At 39.3% G+C, this 23,779-nt stretch overlaps 1 protein-coding gene across 6 annotated transcripts in view; it reads right to left on the bottom strand.

Moving 5' to 3' along the window:
• Positions 1-23,779, bottom strand: part of KAT6B (lysine acetyltransferase 6B) — a 99,816-nt gene that overhangs the window by 44,436 nt on the left and 31,601 nt on the right. For all 6 annotated transcript variants that reach the window (XM_068139854.1, XM_068139852.1, XM_068139856.1 and 3 more), the window contains one exon: positions 2,707-2,815. In XM_068139854.1, the coding sequence (XP_067995955.1) occupies positions 2,707-2,815 (109 nt within the window). The remainder of the gene's footprint in view (positions 1-2,706; positions 2,816-23,779) is intronic.

The raw sequence follows: 23,779 nt of genomic DNA, 5'->3' as shown, positions 1-23,779 counted from the left end.
AGGATGGGGCCTCAACCACCTCCCTGGGCAACCCACTCCAGTGTTCTACCACCCTCATGGTAAAGAACTTGTTCCTAACATTCCATCTAAATCTAATCTTCTCTACTTTGAAAACATTGCTCCTCATCCTATCACTACAGGCCTTTGTAAACAGTCTCCATCCTTCTCAGAGGCCCCCATCAGGTACTGGAAGGCTGCCATTAGGTCTCCCTGGAGCCTTCTCTTCTCCAGGCTGAACAACCCCAGCTCCCTCAGCCTATCTTCATAAGAGAGGTGCTCCAGCCCCCATGATCATTTTTGTGGCCCTCTTCTGGACCTGCTCCAGCAGGTCTATGTCCTTCCTGTATTGAAAGCTCCAGACCTTTTAATTTTTCCTCTTTCTAAAACTTCAACTCAGTTTAAAATCTGTCAGCAGCAGCAATTTAATTGCTTCTGCACCTTTCAATTGGGCTAACGAAAGAAGAACTCAATTCCAGTTCTTAAGACTATAATTTTTTAAAAATCAAAAGACATGGAAGAGCACAGAGTGGGGTGGGACAGAGGAGGAGCAATGTTTTTATATCAGGATTTGTTTTCTCATATCTGACACCCTAAATCTTAATTACTCCTTTAGAAAATGCCCTGTGCAAAGTGACATAGCAGTGCATTTTTTTCTGTTGGCCCAAACACATTATCCTCCCAAATACCACAAAATACCAGGCATCTCAGTGTGCGGATACATGTCAAGTAGTTTCTGATTTCATGAACACAGCAGCATTACCTGAAGAGGCATGAGTAAGAGACAAAAAAACCTAAAGGAAAGCAGACATGCCAGTAGTGGGCACTATGATTTAATCTCTGATCAATTTCCTTGTTGGGCACAACATACAATTTCCTTTTATATTTGTTAGACAGCAAGACCAGCTTTAAGATATACTGCAATGTGCAAAATTACAAATCCAATTACAATAAATGCCCACTTAAGTGAAGTTTCGTTATTTATAAATTGGACTAACATTGGGTTTTATTTTAGTTAGGCATCAGTAGCTCAAGTTTAACCATCCAGCAATCTTGACTGGCAGTCCCACATTTCATTCTTTATCTCTAATACATCTGAGGAACTAATTAAAGATAATTCAGCCTTAATGAGGCTGAGAGAACATATCAATGTTAATTCAAATGGAAGCTGATCCATGACTTCCAGGTCTATAGCATTTTAGACCAACCAGGGAATTACTGCACTAACAGAAGAGTAGCTGATATCTAAGATCACCCTACTAATGTAAACTCTGCATACCTGAGTCTAGCCTTGCACAAATCCTATTAAATTTCCAAGTATTAGAATACAGATACGAAAATATATGAAACCTGTGTATTATTCAAGGAAGACAGCTTAAAATCTGTGAGGTTTGGTTTTGCATATTATGGTCAAAAAGCCACTTCCTTACTTCACTGTTTAAGCATTTGTTTAAACACACTTAAATTACATGGGCTAAAATACCAACAGTCTGTCTGGGGTGACACATTCAAAAGCACACAATCAAAGGCACACCCTTATTAATTGAAAACACATTTTTGATTCACACTCTCTAGGTTTTAGTCAAGTACTTATGCAGCTATCACAATACCCAACACAGATGATCTTCAGCACACAATTATTATTCTCCTACAAAATGATGATACAGATGGACTTTGAATTCAAAAGCATCAAAACAATTCTTTCACTTTCAGCCTTTTCAAAAGCACTGCTGGTTTATGCAGACCCTACTGCTTCTCTTCCTCTTTCCTTCCTGAGCACTTCCCTTTCCTTCATTCTGGCATAGAAATTGGTATGGCTCTGCAGTGCAACCAGGTACCAGCACAAAGGGGTAGAATCAAGCAGTCGGATGTTGCAGTCTGACTTTAAGCAGCACTGCTGTTTTGTCTTTGAAATGGGATGGTCTACATTGCAAAGCTAATGTAACAAATGTACTTCCCAATAGAGCTGTAAGACTATGGGAGCTAACTTTTTTTTTTTTTTTTTTTAAACTGGCACAGCTAAACAAAAGCAGTCCTCTCACCTGCAAACCATACTGGACTGCTCTTTCAGCATAAAGCTATCTTCCCCAGTGCATTGGGATTTTTCAGACTCAGAGGATTTTCACATCCAGAACTCTACCAGTCTCACCAGGAACATCTTTTTGACATGGCATTCCTAAAGAGATCTACCCAAGTTTATCAGGAATGACATAGGCCAAACCCACATTCGGTGCCATTTGAAGTATTATGCAAATTCCCACTTAATTATGTTTTTTAAATTAATCAGATACACAACAGCAAAGACTGCTACAGTCATGTTATGATTATCCCTCACCTTCAGAAATCCTGCAAATACATGCAAGCAAAAATCTTAATCATGACTTGACATCTCAGTGCAAAACTGAGTTTTCAGATCCAATAGATTCCAAACAGTATCAGAATTCCTGTACAAGTGTGGTTTCCCTATTAATTTACTCAACAGATCTATACTTTCAGCACAAAGATGAATTCACACTTTCCTTTTGTAGTCAGCCAGATGACAAGATTTTTGCTTACAATAATTTTTAAAAGTCTCTTCCATTCCCTGCTTTGAGTTCTCAGCATAAGTCCCAAATGAGAATGACACTCAGATATGTAAAGTATTTTTAATACCTTAAGAGCAGTCTTAAACATAAACATTTCCAGTATTTGTAAATTCAGCCAACTTACCACTGCTGCCACAGTCGGCACAAGACAACAGCTCTTCTGGCTTTTTTTCACGATTTGATTCTTTTGTTCCCAAACAAAAGCTACATATCGGGATGGGATCAGCTCGTGGCTAGATTTAAAAATAAACAGACAGTTAGCTAGCAAAAAACCCATCCCACAAATCCAAACCCATATCTTCAACCTTTATCTGACATGTCGTACATGCATTTTACTAACTTCAGAATAACAAAGTTCAGTATCTTAACATATTTCATAAATGTTAAATTGGCTCATAATAAGCAACCTTTTGTACTAATTCATGCAAACCAACACAAGACCAGAGTTAACAAAAATCAGCAAAAATTAGAACTTAGGACATTATTCTTGAACACACAAATTGAACTCCAGAACACAGAATCACAGAATTTATTTGTTTGGAAAAGACCTTGAAGATCATCACCCTTATCTAACAAGTCTGCTGCTAGACCATGTCTCTCAGCACCACATAATCGCTCATTCTTCAGATGCAACAGCAGTCAAATATTAAGATGTAAATTTGCCTTTACTTCAAATTAATGCAATGAATAGTTTCTTTCTGGAAGCAAACCAGGGACTTTTACAAAAACTCTCAAATGTAAGACATTTTATTACATTTCCATCCACTAGAACTCATACCTCCTTATAAAACTACCATTTTAGGGTAAACACATTGTATTTCCATTACTATTTGTTTTTAGACTCCACTGTTTTTCACTTACTCAAACATTTAGATGACCAATAAGGAGCTTACTGATTTTCTATACACAGAGTGATAATTTTCTCATAATTCCTAATATTGATTTGTCATCAGCTAAGAAACCCACAAACAACACAAAACCAGAACAAACCATCCAAAAGTGAAGGAAATTGAGGATGTTCTTTTTCTGTGTAGCACAGCTGCGTGCAGAAACATGTACTTAGAGATAAAAGGAACATGGCTAGTTTTGTAAACTGATGTAGTAGTTGGTTCTGAACATAAAGCCACAATGCCTGCTGGGTGCATTTCTCCAAAGAGTTACCAGGAATGCATGTGATTGTTGACACTGACATTAGCTGTAATACTCAATCGGAATAAAACCAAAAAATCTTTCCATGTCTGGAAGCAATGAAGTAAGGTTTTTAGAGAAAGACTTAAGATTTGATATAAATTTACTTCCTGTGCTTCCTAATATGTGACTTAAGAATCCAAAATTAAAGACCCCCAAACAGTTCCTGCCATAAGTTTTAAAGCTTGAATGAAACTTCTTGCCTGCATCACACAAAATATTAATGCCTACAAGCAAGTATCTGTAAACAAATCTGCAACAAGTAAAATTATGTGCAACTATTTCTTCCAAGTGGGATACTCAAATAACAGAGCACTTTCCCAAACTGACTTCTAGCTATCACAACTACTCAAAAATTAGAATAGTTTCTTTTGCAAATTCATAGTTTCCAGGCTTAGCTAAGCAGTGTTTTTAGTTTGCTGTATTAAAGTAATAATTTGTGGTCTTCACCCCCAACTTCCACATTTCCACTCTGTGCCACAATACTTCAAAATCATGGCCTATGAATCTTTATTCTATTACAATTCCAGGAAGTGGGGAACGCTTGGTTTTTAACGGTATTCTTTAGAAGGCATCAGTTCTGCACAGATGTGCTCTTATACCTCAACACAGAACACTGCAAATAGTTTTGTATTATTGAGCTTTAGGAACATCTTAAATCAAGTGGCAGATTCCAAAAAACACTGACAACAGTGAGGTAAAGTCCTACCCAGCCAAGTGTAGCACACATATCCTTACCCTGGCCTACAACCACTTCCCATTTGAACATACTCTTACACTGTGCTTCCTCTGAAAGCTTAGTCACTGTTCATCTCTTCACAATCCCAATTACCAGTATACTGAGATATTGGTATATTCCAAATAACACACCTTTTCAAACACTTTCTAAGTGTGGAGACGTCTGTTCTCTTCCATAAACTACAAAATGGAACTGCAACATCCCCTTCTTATAACTAATAGGAACAAGCATTGGATGCAGCCCTTGTCTTACTGAGGCCCCCCCTAATGGATAGCTGAAATACTAAATTGCTTCCTGGACTATAAGTGCTACCTGTTGAAGTTACAAAACTGGCAGATTTCTAATTTAGTCATGCTTAGTTTAAAAAAATAAATACATATATGTTTCATAGTATCAGTCAGGGTTGGAAGGGACCACAAGGACCATCTAGTTCCAACCCCCCTGCCATGGGCAGGGACACCCCACACTAGATCAGCCTGGCCAGAGTCTTGTCCAGCCTGGTCTTAAACACCTCCAGGGACGGCGCCCCAATCGCCCCCCTGGACAACTCATTCCAGGGCTTCACCACTCTCATGGTGAAGAACTAAGGCCAAATAAGATGAAAAAAAGAAAAAAAAACCAACAACTTCTTCATCACGTATTCAAGAACAACATTAATAATTGTGATTAAAAAAACCAACAAAAAACCAAAACAAACAAACTGCAAAAACAAAAAAGAAATCCAACGTCAACTATTTTAAGAGTATGGTATCTGCCCTGTCACTGAAGATGGTTCTGAATAATGCTAATCTAGTACCATACCATTATTCTTTAACAGAGCTAATAAACTGTTCATTACTTTAAGTTTGGGAACAAAGTAAATCACAGCTTTTAAAAAGGCTGCACTTTTCTAGGCCACTAGAAACTGTCCATCAAAAGTTAAAAGGCTGCCCTGTAAAAATACCAATTTTAATTTGAACTTCAATCACATTTCAAATAACTGCATTTTCAATTGCAGTAGTTACAAAGTGGCAGAAAAGTCATGCATGCCCTATGCTAACATACAGTTGTCTTCAGAAACTGAAGTGTCATGCAGTCAGGCAAAAAAACTTTTTTTTTTCTTACACTTAATTTTTATCCTTTAAAATTATTATATACCATAGAGCAGTAACAGAACATCAAATCAGCACCTGTAAACAGATTGGGTTTTTCTGTTACTTTCCAATTAGAAATTGAACAGTAATTATTTAGGCATTGTACATCCAACCAACTGCAGATCATCCATCCTCTTAAAAAGTATTAACATCATAGCATGGTATTTTTATTGTCATCCATTATTTTGGCTCAGAAACCCTCATAATGCATATGTACTGATCACCTGCCCAAGGAGGGCTGAATTGAGTTAAATCCAGTTGGCAGCCAATCACACATGGTGCTCTCCAGGGCTCAGTTCACTTTAATACCCTTATCAGCAATTTGATGAGTGTATTGAGTGCACCATCAGAAAGTTTGCAGATGACACTAAAGTGGGTGGCATTGTTGATCTGCTTAAGGGTACAAAGGCTCTGCAAAGGGATCTGGACATGCTGTATTGATGCTGAGGTCAGTTGAATGAGGTTTAACATATCCAAGTGGAAGGTGCTTCACTTGTCTCACACCAATCCCATGCAATGCTACAGACTCAAGGCAGAGTGACTGGGAAGTTGCCTGGTGGAAAAGGACCTGGGGCTGCTGGTAGACAGACAGATGAACATGAGCCAATAGTGTGTTCAGGTGTCCAAGGCAGCCAACAGCATTCTGGCTCATATAAGAAGCAGCGTGACCAGCAGGAGTATGGAAGTAATCATGCCCTTGTACTTGGCACTTGTGAGGCCACACATTGAATACTGTGTTCCGTTTTGGGCCCCTCCCTACAAGAAGGACACTGAGGTGCTGGAACAGATACAGAGAAGGGCAACAAAGCTGGTGAAGAGTCTAGAGAACAGGTCTTGTGAGGAGCAGCTGAAGGAACTGGAATTGTTTAGTCTGGAAAGAGGATGGTGAGGGGAGACCTCATCACTTTCTACAACTACCTGAAAGGATGCTGTAGTGAGGTGGAGGTTGGTCTCTTTTCCCTAGTATCAGGTAATAGGACAAGAGGAAATGGCCTGAGGCTGTACCAGGGGAAGCTTAGATGGGAAAAAAAAAAAAAATTACAGAAAGTGGTCAGGCATGGGAATAGGTTACCCAGGGAGGTGGTGGAATCACCATCCCTGGAGGCGTTCAAGGAACATATGGACATAGCACTTCAGGATGTGGTTTAATGGGCATGGTGGTCTGAAGTTGACAGACTTGATGATCTTCACTATAATTGTAAATTTATGTTTCTTACAGTAAATATTGTGTTGTGAAATACAGTATCAAAATTACTTGAATATATGCAAGTTTTAAACAGATTAGTCTAATTATTAGTTTGGTAGAAGGTAACTCATTAAGCCTGTTACACATATAGTACATGTTAAATCAGGCATTCTTATTGATGTTCACAATAAAGTCTCAAATGTCAGAACACTGTTGTAAAAGCTGTGTGAACCAGAAAAGCTACACAGGTACATTTTCAAGTGACTGGCTTACTAAAATGAGTATCACAGACTACTTAGCAGGCTTCAGTCTGTGGGTCTGCATTAAGCATTATATAAACCCTTGCTCTGATCTCATAAACGCACCACTTCCTAAAAAGCATACTAAAAAGATGAAGAAAGAAGTCTAGAGCTCAGTTACTCCTGACAAAAATGTGGCCCTATGACATATTTTTTTTGTCCTGCATAAAAGACTCCACAAACAAAACTATCAAAAAAAGAATCCTAATTAAGAATCTGCACCTTCAGTATCTAGAGAGCAAAACTGAAGACCACCAGATAGTCAAGTTTGGAAGTGACTCCTCTTATTGGTAGGGCAATGCAAATCCATCAATAATTTCACCTTAAGCATGCCTACATATCCTCAACCTGAGTAATGATAGCAGGAAGATTTATGAGCTGCTACCCCACCACTAAAAGCAGGAATGCATGAACAGCAGAATAATCATGGGAATCTAGTGAAGGTGTAGGAGGCAAGGGGAGACTTTTACTTACTTAAAAGCTTTACTTAAAAGCTTTTACTTACTTAAAAGGAAACTCTACAGGAAGTGGAGAGAAGGACAGGTAGAACAGGGGGAATATAAGGAAGCTGCCCGAGCAGCAAGAGTCCTGGTTAGGAAAGCCAAAGCAGAGTTTGAATTGAATCTAGCCAGGGAGATTAAAGGGAACACTAAGAACTTCTACAGGTATATTAATGGGAAGAAGACGACTAGGGAAGGTGTGGGCCCCCTCAGAAAGGAAAATGGTGACATGGTCACAAGTGATAAGGAAAAGGCTGAGGTACTTAACTTCTTTACCTCAGTCTTCACTGCAAGGGCCTCTAGCCACACTCCTGATGTTATGGAAGTCAAAGCCAGGGACGGGGAGGAAGAACTGCCCATTGTAAGTGCAGATCAGGTTCGTGATCATCTGAAGAACCTGAAAGTGTTCAAGTCCATGGGACCCGACGGGATACACCCATGGGTACCGAGAGAACTGGCAGATGAGGTTGCTAAACCCCTCTCTATTATATTTCAAAAGTCATGGCAGTCTGGGGAAGTCTCCACAGACTGGAAAAGGGGAAACATTGCCCCCATCTTCAAAAAGGGTAAGAAGGAGGAACCAGGGAACTACAGGCCAGTCAGTCTCACCTCTGTGCCTGGAAAGATCATGAAGCAGATCCTCCTGGAGTCACTATTCGCTCAAAAGAATAGTGAAGAGGTGATTTGGAACAGTCAGCATGGCCTTGCCAAGGGCAAATCCTGCCTGACCAACCTGGTTGCCTTCTATGAGCAGGTGACAAAATTAATAGATGAGGGGCGAGCAACTGATGTCATTTACCTGGACCTGAGCAAAGCCTTCGACACTGTCCCGCACCACATCCTGGTCTCCAAACTGGTGACACATGGGTTTGATGGGCGGACCACTAGATGGATAAGGAACTGGCTTGATGGCCGCACCCAAAGAGTGGCTGTCAATGGCTCCATGTCCCAGTGGAGGCCAGTGACAAGCCGAGTCCCTCAGGGATCAGTCCTGGGACCTGTCTTGTTCAACATCTTTGTCAGTGACATGGACAGTGGCATTGAGTGCACCCTCAGCAAGTTTGCTGATGACACCAAGCTGTGTGGTGCCGCAGACACGCTGGAGGGAAGGGAGGCCATCCAGAGGGACCTTGACAGGCTGGAGAGGTGGGCACAAGCCAACCTCATGAAGTTCAATAAGAGCAAGTGCAGGGTCCTGCATCTGGGTCGAGGCAATCCCAGGCACAAATACAGGCTGGGCAGTGACTGGCTGGAAAGTAGCCCTGAGGAGAGAGACTTGGGGGTGCTGGTGGACAAAAAGCTCAACATGAGCTCTCAATGTGCTCTTGCAGCCCACAAAGCCAGTCAGATCCTGGGCTGCATCAGGAGAAGTGTGGCTAGCAGGTCGAGGGAGGTGATTCTCCCCCCCTACTCAGCCCTGGTGAGAGCCCACCTGGAGTACTATGTCCAGTTCTGGAGCCCCTATTACAAGAGGGACGTGGAGGTGCTGGAACATGTCCAGAGAAGGGCCACAAGGATGATCAGAGGGCTGGAGCACCTCTCCTATGAGGACAGACTGAAGGAGTTGGGGCTGTTCAGTCTGGAGAAGAGAAGGCTCCGAGGTGACCTAATTGTGGTCTTCCAGTATCTGAAGGGGGCCTACAGGAAGGCTGGGGAAGGACTTCTCAGGATCTCAGGTAGTGATAGGACTAGGGGGAATGGAATGAAGCTGGAGGTGGGGAGATTCAGGCTGGATGTGAGGAGGAGGTTCTTCACCATGAGAGGGGTGAAACCCTGGAATGGGTTGTCCAGGGAGGTGGTTGAGGCCCCGTCCCTGGGGGTGTTTAAGAGCAGGCTGGATGAGGCTCTGTCCAGCCTGATCTAGTGTGGGGTGTCCCTGCCCATGGCAGGGGGGTTGGAACTAGATGATCCTTGTGGTCCCTTCCAACCCTGAATGAAACTATGAAACTATGAGTGAAAGTTGGTGCAGCAGGTGAAGTGGAGAAGAGCATCACAGCTCATCCCTTCGGATGTGTTTGATACAGGGTAGAAAACAGAAAGAAAAGCAACTTTAAGTCCTGAAAAAGTCTTGGCTTTGAGTATTTAAGGTACCCACAACTGTAAATCCCACTGAAAGCAAGAAGATTACTATTTGCATTGCTATAGCACTCTAAGGCTTAAAACAGATTGTCTGAAAGCTACTAGGTATTAGCTGTCTACAAACAACTATTGTTTTAAGTGCTGGTCTCAATAAATGTTGTACACAGATTAAAAGAACTGGAAAGTTTCACACACAGTGCCAACAAATTTCTGTTTGAACAATAAACCAAAACCTCAACTGTTCACATTTACAACTGTCTCTCAGTACTTTTCAGAAACACCTCAACATCATCTGACAACTTGATGGAAGACACATCCCTATGCACAACAAAAAAATATTAGATCTCTATGGATAGAAACAGCATGCAAGATATTTCAGAACAGAAAGTCAAATTAATACTGCCAAAACTTCACTAGGGATCCACTGTTCTGGTCCCAGCCTTCACTCTTCAATTATTGAACTATTTATAACCTTAGAACATTAGCCTTCCAAGTGATGCCTTCGGAAAAAAAGAATCTGAGCTGTATAAAACCCAAAGGAGGAAGTTTTCGCTCTTCACACTTCCCTCAAATCTTAGTCATTTTTGATCTATGTAGATGTCTTAAAAGCATCAGATATCTGTTACTTGTCACATCCTACCTCTTTCACAAAACTTATGTGCTTCAGAAAATTACCTATCATGACCTCATCTTCTACACCATCTGTTGCATATGACGACACATAGTTAAGACACACATATCCACATAACTGGTACACAACCCTTACAAGAACCTCACCTTTAAGTACACTTCTAGGCATTCATTCTGAGGTAAACTTACAGAAACATCCATCTCTCTACTGTTCTGCTCATCACTTGCTTCATATTTTCACCTTTTAAAAAATATAAATCAGTTTCTTCATATATTTAGCAGATTACCCAACATCTTGGCATGGAATCCACCGGTTTCTGTCACAAGTATGTACAGTTATTTGAACAGAATTGTATTTCTTAGCTCTGAATTGTATCTGCTGCTGCAGCAGAACTAGAATGAAGCATGTGACACGTGCAATCACAAATGGGTAAGCATTGGTGCAATTCACAGCCCATGATCCCATGGGCATGTCAATTTTTGCATTATTTTGGTGAAAATTATCACTTTAAGCAGATGAAATGAACTCTAGTATGAATAGCACACACCTCGATGCCATAATACTAGGTTTATCCAGATGTTTGTATATATGCTGCTTTCTTTTCATAACTTATTAACAAAGTCATCCTACAGAAATGTGTATAAGAAGTTTGCAGTGTGGCACAAGATAATTATTAGTTGCCTTGATGCTAATTCATCAGAGAAAAAGTTTAATTGTGTATTCAATTATCATATGCATATTTTATTTGGTTTACTTTTGGGGGCAAGCTTACAGTCAGCTCTATATAGATTTGAGTAGCACTATATTAAATACAGAAGTAAAGCTTTATGAGACTAGACTGGTGTTTGAAATGCATACAATGTATTTTATACAAGACCTAAGAGAACAGCAGTTTCTCACTTGAGTAACTGTTTAAATCTATGGCAGAGGGATGATAACGTAGGGCTACTTTGCTGTTATTCCAAGAAGTTACCCCAAAAGCTGGCATTTCAAACACCTGAAACAGATTTCTCTGTTTATATGTGTAGATAAAGTTCAATATTGACATACTGTAAGGAAATTTTTCTTCCCTGTATCAAAATGGAATTTTATAATTGAAATCCCCGATCACTGTAGCTCATTTTGCAAATACAGCAAAATTGTTGCCATTAGAATATAATAAAGCACTGTTAACTAACTATGCTACCTAAACCTTATCTCAAACAGTTAATTAAAAAAAAAAGAGACAGTAAATATTTCACAGAAAAGAAGCCCTTCTTAGAAAGGTTTCCAAGTAGGCCTATTAAATAAAGTTAAATGAAAGTCAGTTGAAGGAAACTGGCTTGAGATTTGCCTTCAATTAATACAGTTAAGCCGGGGGCGAGGGAAAAGATGAAAACAATACCAAACACACACACACACACCCCTCCAACGAACTAAGAAACAATTACTGCAGCAATTTGTATTGCATGGCTTCTTCTGTTTTGATGACTGTGTGAGTGTCTTGGTCCAGAGAGGGAGACAGACTCGGTTCTTTTGAATATTCCAATGTTATGGAATTAGAGGCACAAACAAGGCCAAAATATCAACAGCTAGATTATTTATTACACATATAAAGTGGATGGATCAGAAGTGGAGAGAAAGAAAATGGAGAGGGAGAGAGAAGAGGAAAGGAATTATATTGCCACATCCCTCACCCCCCAAGACAGTTTGAGTCTGTAGAGGAAGAGTGCTGTAGCTTTAGCTGTAGAAGAGAAGTTGTCCTCTGAGCAGCCTCTTCAGCTCCATGAGTGGAACTTAGGACATGGAGAGAGGGTTCCTCTTAGTTACACAGTGATGCCTCTGTCCTGGTATTCTCTCTGTTTTTCTTCAGAACAGCATTGCCCCAGTTCTTTTCCTTCACTCGTGTTTTCCTCCTCAGCAGCATTGTCCAGGTGTTTTCCTTCTACTGAGCCATTAGCTGCTCAGATCTTTTATACAGTTTTTAGGTCGATTGGCCTCTGCCCATTTCCAGGACAGCAGCAGTCTCGTGAGCAATCTTTATTCCAGTGGCTCTGCCCAATATACATCAGCTATTGTCTAGGCAAGCAGCAAAGGTGATTTTATCTTTGTCAAGTCACATCAGGAAAGACAAGATTTAGTCTCTCATAGTGAGGTAACAGGAAGGACAGAGGGAGTGGGGGAAGAAGTGAATGGGTCCCCTGGATTGATCAAGGGGGGTTATGAGGAGCTTCTGTGTTGTTTATAAATTTTATATATATATATATATATACACACAAAGTACTTACATTGTATATTTTGTACATATTCATTGCATTTCATATTTCTAGATTTTAGTTTGCTTGTAATTATAGCTTCATTTGCTTCCACCCCAAACTGAGCTCATCTGGCAGTTTTATTTTGGAGGTAGTTTTCTCAAATTAGTTGGGGGGTAATTTCAACCCACCACAGAAACATCCACTTCCACTAAAAGGCATAATCAAAGGAAAGCATGTTTAAAAAAAAAAAAAAAATTTAAAAAAATCACTGTTATAGGTTGAATTAGATCACCCCAATAACTTAGCAAACCAATCTAACAACACCATTGCCTATCAAGTTTGATATTCAAGTCTTCAAATGTAACATGAAGCTGTTCCTGTTCACTTCCATTCAGAAAGAGAATTGAGTAATGAAATAACCTGTACCTATTACCATCATTCACATTTAAGGCCCACTGCCCATTAAAACAAATATTTTCTTTCCAATATTCAAACTACCTCCACTACATGTGTTCTTGTGTGGTGCAACCACAAAAAGACTTTCTTTGATCCAATTCTAAATTAGTACTGAGCATGGCTGGGAGAAAACACATTGATAAACTCATCTAAGGCAGGAATCTACTTCATGAGAATATTCTGTGCAGAGATTTTGTGTGTCTTCCTTCACATACAGGAGAAGATGCTGTATCCCAACGGAAACTGAAGCAGCATGACAAGAGCTACCCTGTGTAACTGACTGAGCAGTCTTTAGGACTGGATTAACCTGTAAGGCCAAGGAACAAATAAACAAGTAGGTCAACTTCCACTGTGTGTACTCACTGCTCTGCTGTTTTAGCTCCAGCAGATAAATACACAGAATTATGAACCTTATCTCTTGCAAGGAAGCCTGATGTTTTGGTCCCTACAGACCACTTATTTTAGGTGTGAGAAAAGTATCTTCCTTAACCTGTCAGAAGCAGCAAGGAGACACTGAATCCTGATGCACAACCATGGAGATTGGCTATACCATTATTACTTAACAGTCTAAATCAAAGTACTATTTACAGCTCTCGTCCTTTGATGGATTAATTCTCCAGTATTTATTTTAAATGCCTACAACTAAACTCTTATGCTTGCAGCATAAGAAAGAATGCCATAAATTTAGTGAAAACAAAAAAAATTACATATGGTATTTTTTCAGGGCAAAGCCAATTTAAATGAGTAACTACATTTAGGATGAGCACAGTATCTTTCCTTAATTTTGAAAAATAAAAGAAAAAAAGCAGTGTTTGTGAAATATCAATTAAAACACACAAATTAAAAATTTTAAACAGTGTAGAAAAGATTTTGTGAGCTACTGTTTGTGTAACACACAGATCACTTCAACTTCCACTGTGAAGGTGAGACATAATAATACCTTAAAATACTTTAATTACTAACAAGATGTCTTACTAATCAAGTCAGCATATGAAAGATTAGACATCCACACCTCAGAATTTTTGGAACACAATCTAACTATACCAGCTTCAAAGCAGGGGGAGGAGGGGGAAAAACCAACCAACCAAAAAACACCCCAAACACACACAAACCCCACAACCATCAATAGCCAAAATAACCCTCCAAACACAAAAAAGTGAACCCCAATCCAAAACCCTGCAGAATAAACTGTACAGGAAGTGCACTGCAGATGTAGAATTCTGGTTAAGAGCCACTAACAGAGCTGTGCTACTGATGTCACTGCAGTTCGGACATAACAACTCATTCTGCCACTTAACATCTTCCTTTTGTTTTTTTTTTTTCCTTGAATATGCCACTTGGAGTGCTCACCTTTAAGCAAACTATAAATTTTACAGTTTTGAAAATAAGACATACTTGAAGCCCAAGCCAGTTTTCTTTAAAGTTTATTTGAACCAAAATGTGAGATTTTCATTAACTGACCATGAAAAAGACATACATCTCATGTTCCAAAAGTAATCAGGTAATTTATACAATAGTTAATTCAAAGCACTCTATAGTTACTTGGTCTGGCCAGAGTACCTTCTACCACTGCCAAATAAATAAAAAGCAGGATCTAGTTATTACACACACACCAAAACAGTTTCATGATAGGCTAATTAATCACAGACTTTTCAGACATTACATAATTTCACATAGAGTTGCTTACAGCTCCTGCCAAAAAAACCAACAATTTGTATGAAATATGTATCTACACTTGAAGAGAGATGACAGTGACAAAACAGGACAAGAGGAAGAGGAAGGAAAGGAAGGGGGAAAATATTACTATTATGCAAAACTCCCTGTGTAATATTATTACTCAATACATAAGAAAGCTTAAAAGCCAAAATATATGAATCAAATTTACTGAACAACTGAAAATAATTTCTTGTGCTAATTTTTGGGTTTTTTTTGTTTTTTTTTTTTTTTTTTTTTCCAAATTATAGACTATTCCTTGAAATTGTTTGGTAGAAATTCAGGAACACAAATCTGAATCACACAACTTATTCTATGACACTTCTCTGAGATCAAGAATCTCCTAGTAACAGTGAATTTATTTCTCTTATGGGATAGATCTACTAATACTCAGATTTCAGGAAAACAGTCTCAGATTTACATTTCCAACTTGCCAATAAATTAGTATGATTCATTCAAAGTTCTTGTTACAAACAAAGATAGAAAGAAAGCCAAAACTCCTTTTTTTCCTGGTAATGTATTTTTAATCCCCCTTTTAAGCCACTCTGATAATACAGTCAAACCCTGAATGGCCACAGTTAAGTCTCTATTCCAGAAGCATTCGTTTGAACTTCTCAAAGAGTCTACAGTAGCTAGCAAAATACATAAGTCACAACACAGACATGAAAACTTGGGCTCTGCTCTACAAAACAGCTATGTACTAATACATATGTTTATACAGTCACCACTTCCCTTTCTTCCATGAAAAAGGGGAGGGGGTATATGGGGTGTTGGTAAAAGAGGACATGTTTCCAGTTTTTAAGGACCTCTATAAAGGTGTTTTATTTCTACCACTCTTATACTGAGGATCTTTGATTACACACAGAGAACAGCACCATTCTTTGGTGCAAGCTGAGAGACCTGAAGGATGCACACATCTTCCAGTTTCCAAGGCATTGTAGCATTTGTTCACTAAGTGAGTTGAGAGGAGACAGAAAAATATTTTTGTATCAGAATAAACACTATTTTCTTTAAAGATAGAATGCTTAAAATTCTATTGGCCTCTAAGTACAGAGTTCAGTTCATTTAAGCCAAGTTTAGTTTGTTCTGAAGATGACTTTCCTTGAAAGTCAAGTTGCGAGTCGTTCATGACATGGGTGTACACATTCCTCTTAAACCCCTTTGAAGTTCCATTATATCCAAGAAAATAAATTTGCACTTGTAAGGTATCTGTAAGACAACAGTTATGACTGCTGCTGTGCAGCGAAGTTAACCACCTTGGGTTAACCAAGGTTAACCACCTTCTTCTTAGGGACAACTCCTTTCCCTTTGCTGGCAAAATTAATAGGTTGTAGTTCTGCTGCTACTGACTCCTAAACATTCTGAACAGATCTTCCCTGCTCCTCCTGTACATCAGTGAAACAATAAAAACACAGCTAAAATGCTCTCAGAAAGAGCCCCACAAATACAGCATCTCCAGCTTCTGCTTCTGTAGTGGGGACAACAGTCCCTCCTCTTTGGGTGACAGTAAGAAAATATGTTCTTCCACACACCAGCAAAATGAACCTCACCCTGAAAGAGCCAGGAATTTGTACTGTTAGGGGGAAAAAAGATGACTCTCAGAAGGTCTCTCTTCAAATCCTGTATCAGTTAAAGCCCATACCACCTGCAGATTTATAATCCCTTTAATTATATCACTGCAATTTAATGAGTCTCTACACATTTTTAAGTTTGACAGTTACTCACTTAAGCTTATTGTTCAAAGTGTACTGGAAAAGACTAATAGGAATTAATAACTTTGTTACATGTTACATTCCATACCCCTTACCACATTAAAATTAATGCAAAACCATCTCTCTCTCCCAGAACCTCAGGGAAAATATTGTACTGTAGCATCCCAAAAACATCAACATTAATTACGAGATGTTTCATGCATTCACAATATGAAATGTTGTCCTAAGACAAAAGAGATATGAGTAGGTATGTTTTCCTAAATGCTCAATTTTAAAAGCATTTAAGGTCTAGAATATTTAAATATAAAGTATAAATGCATACCACAGAATCACAGAATCAATAAGGTTGGAGAAGACCTCAGAGATCAAGTCCAACCTATTACCTAACACCTCATGACTAACTAAACCATGGCTTCAAGTGCCATGTCCAATCCTTTTTTTAACACCTCCAAGGACTCCCCTGTAAGATTTGCATTAAAAAATACCTCCAAAACCATCAAGTTCAACCATCAACCTAAAACCATCATGGCCATTACAGAATGTTAGAATCATTGTTTTAGACTATCTCACCTTGTTTTACAGAGAAGAAAAAAAATATTGCTAATGCCTTTCTTAAAACAACTCCTCCATTCATGCAGATAGATAAAGAGAAATTAAGGAGATGCTTTCATTTCATTTCAGTTGGAAAAGTGATCATCTGGCAAACCCTTTAATTTATTTGTAAGAATATGTCTACTAGGCAAGCATAAAAACTGCATATACTGTGTAACCCATTAAGTACAATAAACAAAAATATTCAGTCATGTGATTATGGGGTATGGGGACTTCAGAAATCCCACACTTCATTTTTGACCATGGCAATGGGAAAGGGCATTCTCAGTGTCCCCAAAAAGGTTTCCTGACCCATAAACAATCCAGCATTTGTCCCTTAAATGGTGACATGTCAGATCAGCATAGAGAGTTTATGTGGACAGAAGCACTCAAGATTAGCTCACAATACTGCAGCAAGTTAAGTTACTAATGCTAGAAACAGGGTTTCTGCATAGCAATGAACTCACACAACAGTCTTAAAGCCCATCAGACAAATCTTTGAAAATACACTTGCCAGGGAAAAGTGTTTTTAAAATGACAGCTCTAACAGACCCTCCTATTGTACAAAAGAACCTTCTCCAAAATTCAGATTATAATAAAGATTTTGTCTACAGATTTACATTATGAAATGTGTGTCATATTTAAGTGCATTAGTGTTTCTAAATATTCTACACATTTTCTAAGAGGGAAAATGACAAAAAGCAGTTTAAATGGAAAAATTGTTCATGAGGCAAAACAATACACACAAGACTTCAATTTTTAAGCCTACATCTTTCCTAATAGTTCCTTACTTGCAGCTCTGCAAAATGAACAGCTTGTCCAAGCTGCAACACACAACTGCTGACTAATCACCAGCAATCTAAATCACAAATCTAGTTACAATACTTAATGATGCTAGAAATTAAACAGCTGAACAAATTCTGTGAATGTGCAGCCTTAACTTACACCACATTGATCTAATATCATGTTACTCTAAGTTCACCAACCACATATAACAAATTGTCTTGGTGTAATAAAACATACAAGATAGGCAACAGAACTGGGTTACACCCAAATTAACAGGGAGGTGGGGGGAAGTGAAATGCATACACAGGTGCATACACTTAAGTTCTGCATGCAAGACAAGTAAGGAGGTAACTGATGCAACCTGGTTGTGTTGCAGTATCATTAGTTTTAATACTGAGTACAAATAGATTTAAACACTTAAACTCATTTGCCACTTCTGACTTCTCAAGTATATAAACATTTGATTGCAAGAAATGGATAAAGCAAAGCTGAAGAGTAAATAAAACAAGATCAGTGCTTCAGTAGTAAATCTGAGGATGTTTGGGGGGCAGTGGTGAAGGAGATGAGTGGGGAGGAATTTCTCTGTCAACATTAACCTTCCCAGAAGACTCATATCTGACAGTTAAAAGGAGCAGTAGAAAATCACACTAAGAAGTGACTAAAGCTTACTGCAAAATTAGGGAAATTTAGTTTATCACTAATACAATTCTCCCAAAACAAGCCATTAATAAAGTGACAAGATGCATCTCTCAGATACACCTTTAAAACTTGAAGTGAAGAAATTCTTAACATAACACAATTCCCCTTACTTGTGAGCACACACAAACCAAGTGATAGATAGCATGAGCCACATTCAATGTTTAGGTTTATAAAAAGCATCTCCATTTGGAAAACGTCTTACCCATCACTATTACACCACCTTCCTGGAAGAGGTAAACATATTTAAGTAGTAAAACGGGTGCTAGCACTACTCAGCTATTGTTGCCTTTTGTTTCTTTACTACTTATCATACCTAAAAGGCATATTAGTCAGGAAACAATGCAAGATTAATAGTAAAAGCATGGTTCTAATAAAATTTTATTAGTGTGGGGATGAAACAGATAAACATTCTTTGTATAACACAAAGGAACAGATGATGTCAAAGTAAAGACAAAGTAAATATGTACTATGATCCTGGACACAAGGCATTGCAGCAAACCCTATGACCTTTCACACTAATAATCAAATGTCTACAAACTGAATGCAAGAGTAACTGTAAAGCAACTTTTTATTAAAAACATGCTCCAAGAGCTCCAATACATGGACAGTATATCAGACAATATTAGTTTCAACCCGCTGTTTCCTAGACTTATTTCTCTTCCCAATTTTACTTCACTGTAGAAACTACGCTCCATTTTGCCGGTTTGGTTTCATTTTTTGTAATAAAAAAAATTCAGAAGTTCAAATTCATGAATTGAAATTACAATCCTACTACGAAATGCAATAGACAGTTAAGCATTCTTATGCAGGTGAGTGCTCATTGCTAAATTCTGGCAAGTGATAAAACTGATACACTAAGATCCTGGTGGTGTCCATCTGATGAAATTGAAGTCCCCTTCTCCAGCTGCCAATAGAAACAGATATAACCAGCATTTGTTTCACTGGCCTACTGGACTACAAATTTGCATGCAGTTTGAGGTCTCATCTCTTCCTTTCTCCCTTTCTATCCATACGGGGAGCCTGGCAGGTTTTGTTTTCCACCTAGTTTTACTACTAACATTTGGAGCGATGCCAGCCTTTCCCCAGTTTTGTTGGATGTACCAGAGTAACTACTTTACAACATACACGGGTGTACCTATAACAGTCATGTTTTCCAAATAATCCACTGAAATAAGATGCAGAGCATAATCAAACCACTGTTCAGATCAAAAAAGCTTCTTCCACAACTTTTAGCTTATTTTGAGTACTGATAGCTACTCTTCAGTTGCACTGTAATGGCTATCAGATCTCCAGCACTAAGCAGTATCTGAGTTTTTGAAGAAACCATGTACAAGTCAGGACAAACGGTTCTTCATCAGTTGTGTAGATCTCTGTTTAACATGACCTCCCAAAGAAGTTACCCCAGGGTACAAGCTCCCCAACATTAGTCTTTTGAGACATGGTAGTAAATGCAGCCTTGGGGGCCCTCTAGTTAGAACTGCCAGTAGCATGTTTACACTGATGTATGGGATTGGTCTTAGATGGAGTAAGACACTAGTCGTGTCCCCCAGGGATCAGTGCTGGGCCTCATCCTCTTTAACATCTTCACTGATGATCTGGATGAGGGGATTGAGTCAGTCATCAGCAAATTTGCAGATGACACCAAGTTAGGAGCAGATGTTAATCAGTTAGAGGGTGGAAGGGCTCTGCAGAGGGACCTCGACTGACTGAACAGATGGGCGGAGTTCAACGGGATGTCATTCAACAAGTCTAAGTGCCAGGTGCTGCACTTTGGCCATGGCAACCCCATGCAGAGCTACAGGCTGGGGTCGGAGTGGCTGGAAAGCTGCCAAACGGAGTGGGACCTGGGGGTGCTGATCGACAGCCGCCTAAACATGAGCCAGCAGTGTGCCCAGGTGGCCAAGAAGGCCAGTGGCATCCTGGCCTGCATTAGGAATAGTGTGGCCAGCAGGAGCAGGGAAGTCATTCTGCCCCTGTACTCTGCATTGGTTAGGCTGCACCTTGAGTACTGTGTCCAGTTCTGGGCTCCTCAGTTTAAGAAGGACATCGAGACACCTGAACGTATCCAGAGAAGGGCAACAAAGCTGGTGAGAGGCCTTGAGCACAAGCCCTGTGAGGAGAGGCTGAGTGAGCTGGGATTGTTTAGCCTGAAGAGGAGGCTCAGGGGTGACCTCTACAACTACCTGAAAGGTGGTTGTAGCCAGGAAGGGATTGGTCTCTTCACCCAGGCAACCAGCACCAGAACAAGGGGGGACAGTCTCAAGCTGCACCAGGGGAAGTTTAGGCTCAAGGTGAGGAGAAAGTTCTTCACTGAGAGAGTTGTTCACCATTGGAATGGGCTGCCCAGGGAGATGGTGGAGTCACCATCCCTGGAGGTGCTCAAGAGATTGGACGTGGCACTTGGTGCCATGGTCTAGTCATGAGGTCTGTGGTGACAGGTTGGACTCGATGATCCTTGAGGTCTCTTCCAACCTTGGCTATACTGTGATAGCTCAAGAACTTAAAAGAAAAAAAATAAAATCTTTTAGGGGGAAGAGTATGGCAGAAGTACAGAGGGAAGGAAGATACATTTGAGCATTTCTGAAAGTCTGGCCCGCAGTCTATTCTGCCAGTATGAATTTTTCCAGTGTAAACTGCAGCTGGCACATTTACTTGGAAAAGGCTCTGTGGATTGCACTGAACAAGCAATGAGTATCTCCACACAGGCTCTTTCCATGCTGTCTTTATAGAACTAACTATGTTCAACTGTATCTTTATGGAGGGAGAAAATAAGTACACCACACAAGAAAAGGAAAGACCCTTAATCCTACCCTCTGATACCATAACCTTATAAACTAGTGAGTTGTACTGCATACAAGGACTCAAGAGTACAGTGTTGCATGCACAATCTTTTGAGCTGCTGTCCCACTCATACAGCTAAAATTACATTAGAGTCCAGGCTGAACAAGCAACACTTCAAGTAGCCAGGAACATAGAGGTACAGTCATTCATCACTTCTGCTGCCAAAAACAAACTAAGCAATAAAACATTTATCAAATACTGACTAGGGAAGAGGGTCCTCCCACTCTATATTCAAGATGCCTATCCCATTCTTTAAGTGAACTGTCTAAGAAGCATACAGCCCAAAGAAAAAGTCAAAGCAGACTCAAATCCTAAAAAAGCACATTAACACCAGCGATGCCACCTCATTAATCCATTTTAGCCTGATAGTATCTGAGTATCAAGAAGTGTTGGAAGTTGCAGCTTAAAATTAATATTCCATGTCCCAGTATACCAAGATGCTTGGGGAGGGGGGGGAACAACAACAACAACAAAACCCTAAAGAAACCCAGGATGAGATGGGGAGCAGGGAGATGGAACTTAAATGATTAATTAATTGACAGTGGGTGCAAAACATATGCTCAGTGCCAAACCAGCAAAATAATGGAAGAGTAAGCTTCCACTCCCCAGCATCAGTGAATCATTACTTACAATGCCATAGACTGTAAAGACATACAGAACAACTAGTGTGGGAAATGAAGAGTAGAGACATCTTTTTACATCTGTTTACATCTACTGTAAAGAAAGATGCATTTAATATTTATTAGCTGCATTTAATTTCAGATCTATATAATAAAACATATATTTCTTAAGCATCATTAGCCTATTATTAGCTACACAAAATCCCAGTATTGGATTCCCCCCATGCCACTTCCCCCAAGCAATACTTCACTTGATACTCATTCATCTCCAGGATTATCATATAACTACCAGTTTAAAGCCAGATCAATGTTTTTTCACTTCACTGAACAACCCAATCAATAGCAACAAGGACATTCTGCTGTCAAAAGCAAACTGCTGTTCCTGCTGCTAGTTCCCCCGGGCTTGGGTTTACAGAAACATGTTAGGTAGATACTACCTAACATCACACAATGTGACCCTGATCACTCTGTAGGCATGGAGCAGGGTATTGGTATCAAATAAACAGCTAAATCAACATAGTTAATTGCTTTCACCTTCAGAAAATAAAGCTTCAGTCATGACAAGTTGTAAAATAGTTTGCACCTCCTACTGAGGAAACTAACCTAGTCTGGGTTTATTAAATATGCATGTACTTCTTTTTCAGGAAAGCAAAGCCAGTGGAGAAGCTTATAACAAAGTACTGCAAGTGCATTTCTCTAATTAGTACTGTATAAGTTTTCAAATCTTTCCTTCCAAGGACTGGAAAGCATGCCACTCTCCAATCTTTGGCAAGCTCTGCAAATCATAACTGTACAATTTCAGACAAGAACTATATTTTGTCCTTCTATTACACAAGTTCTAAGAGGAAGGGAGAGTTGTTTTTACAGAAGATTCCAGGAGTAATCTCTTAACAATACATGTCAAACCATGTTACCAAAGCAACATCTACTCACTAAACTATTTTGTATTCAGCCTGTCTGCAGACTCCGGGATCATCCTTAAAAAATTAAGCAATTCTGAGCTTTGTTACATCTTCCATTAAGATACACAAACAGAAAAACAAGTTTCCTGAAACCAATTTTGTGTGATGGGAACAAGATAGAAGAGGACAGAAACGGCAGATGCATTCAAACCAAATAAATGAAATTATTTTTCCTTACTGTCTGGCTAACCTAGCAGACTAATTCCACAACCTATGCTAAGGGACAGAATATGCAAATACTTTGTTTAAGCAAGATGATGAAATCTGCATCTGTTGCTATAAAAGAAGAAAAACAACACTAACATATTTCCTGTTTTATTTTAGGTTAAGAAATATCCTTTAACCCCATGAGATTTTGAAGGTATTTAGTTTCATACTAACAAAGTTAGCTTAACCTAGAATCTTGGGCCTTCAAGAGCAACTCATTTCCCAAAACACCACATCTAGTGAAATCTGGCTTCTGACTACATTATCAATCTTGTATTTCCTTTACTACCTCCTCATCTCAAAATTCTCCACATCACACTCACATCCCAATTACTCTTTCTCCTCCTTTCTATTTGCCACATGTCTCCAAGCTACAAAGAAGGAACATAGGCTGCATCTATTATTATAGACCAATTATTTACTTCCCCACCACCTCTACCATTATCTGAAATACTAGTAACAAAGATGTCAGTAGAGCTGTCCCTTTTTCTTTCAGCAATGAAGCTTTAAAAGGCATTTCCTTGCCACTCCCCATTTCCATAAAACTCACTTGTCACTTTTGATTGAGTACTGTTTTAAACTGGCCATTAAGTTAAACTTCACTATGGGAAGATAGGC

This window comes from Melanerpes formicivorus, unplaced genomic scaffold (assembly GCF_026170545.1).
Source record: "Melanerpes formicivorus ecotype bairdi unplaced genomic scaffold, bMelFor1.0.p_v2 SCAF_6, whole genome shotgun sequence".
Classification (NCBI taxonomy): domain Eukaryota; kingdom Metazoa; phylum Chordata; class Aves; order Piciformes; family Picidae; genus Melanerpes; species Melanerpes formicivorus.
This window is presented reverse-complemented; position numbering and strand designations above follow the sequence as displayed.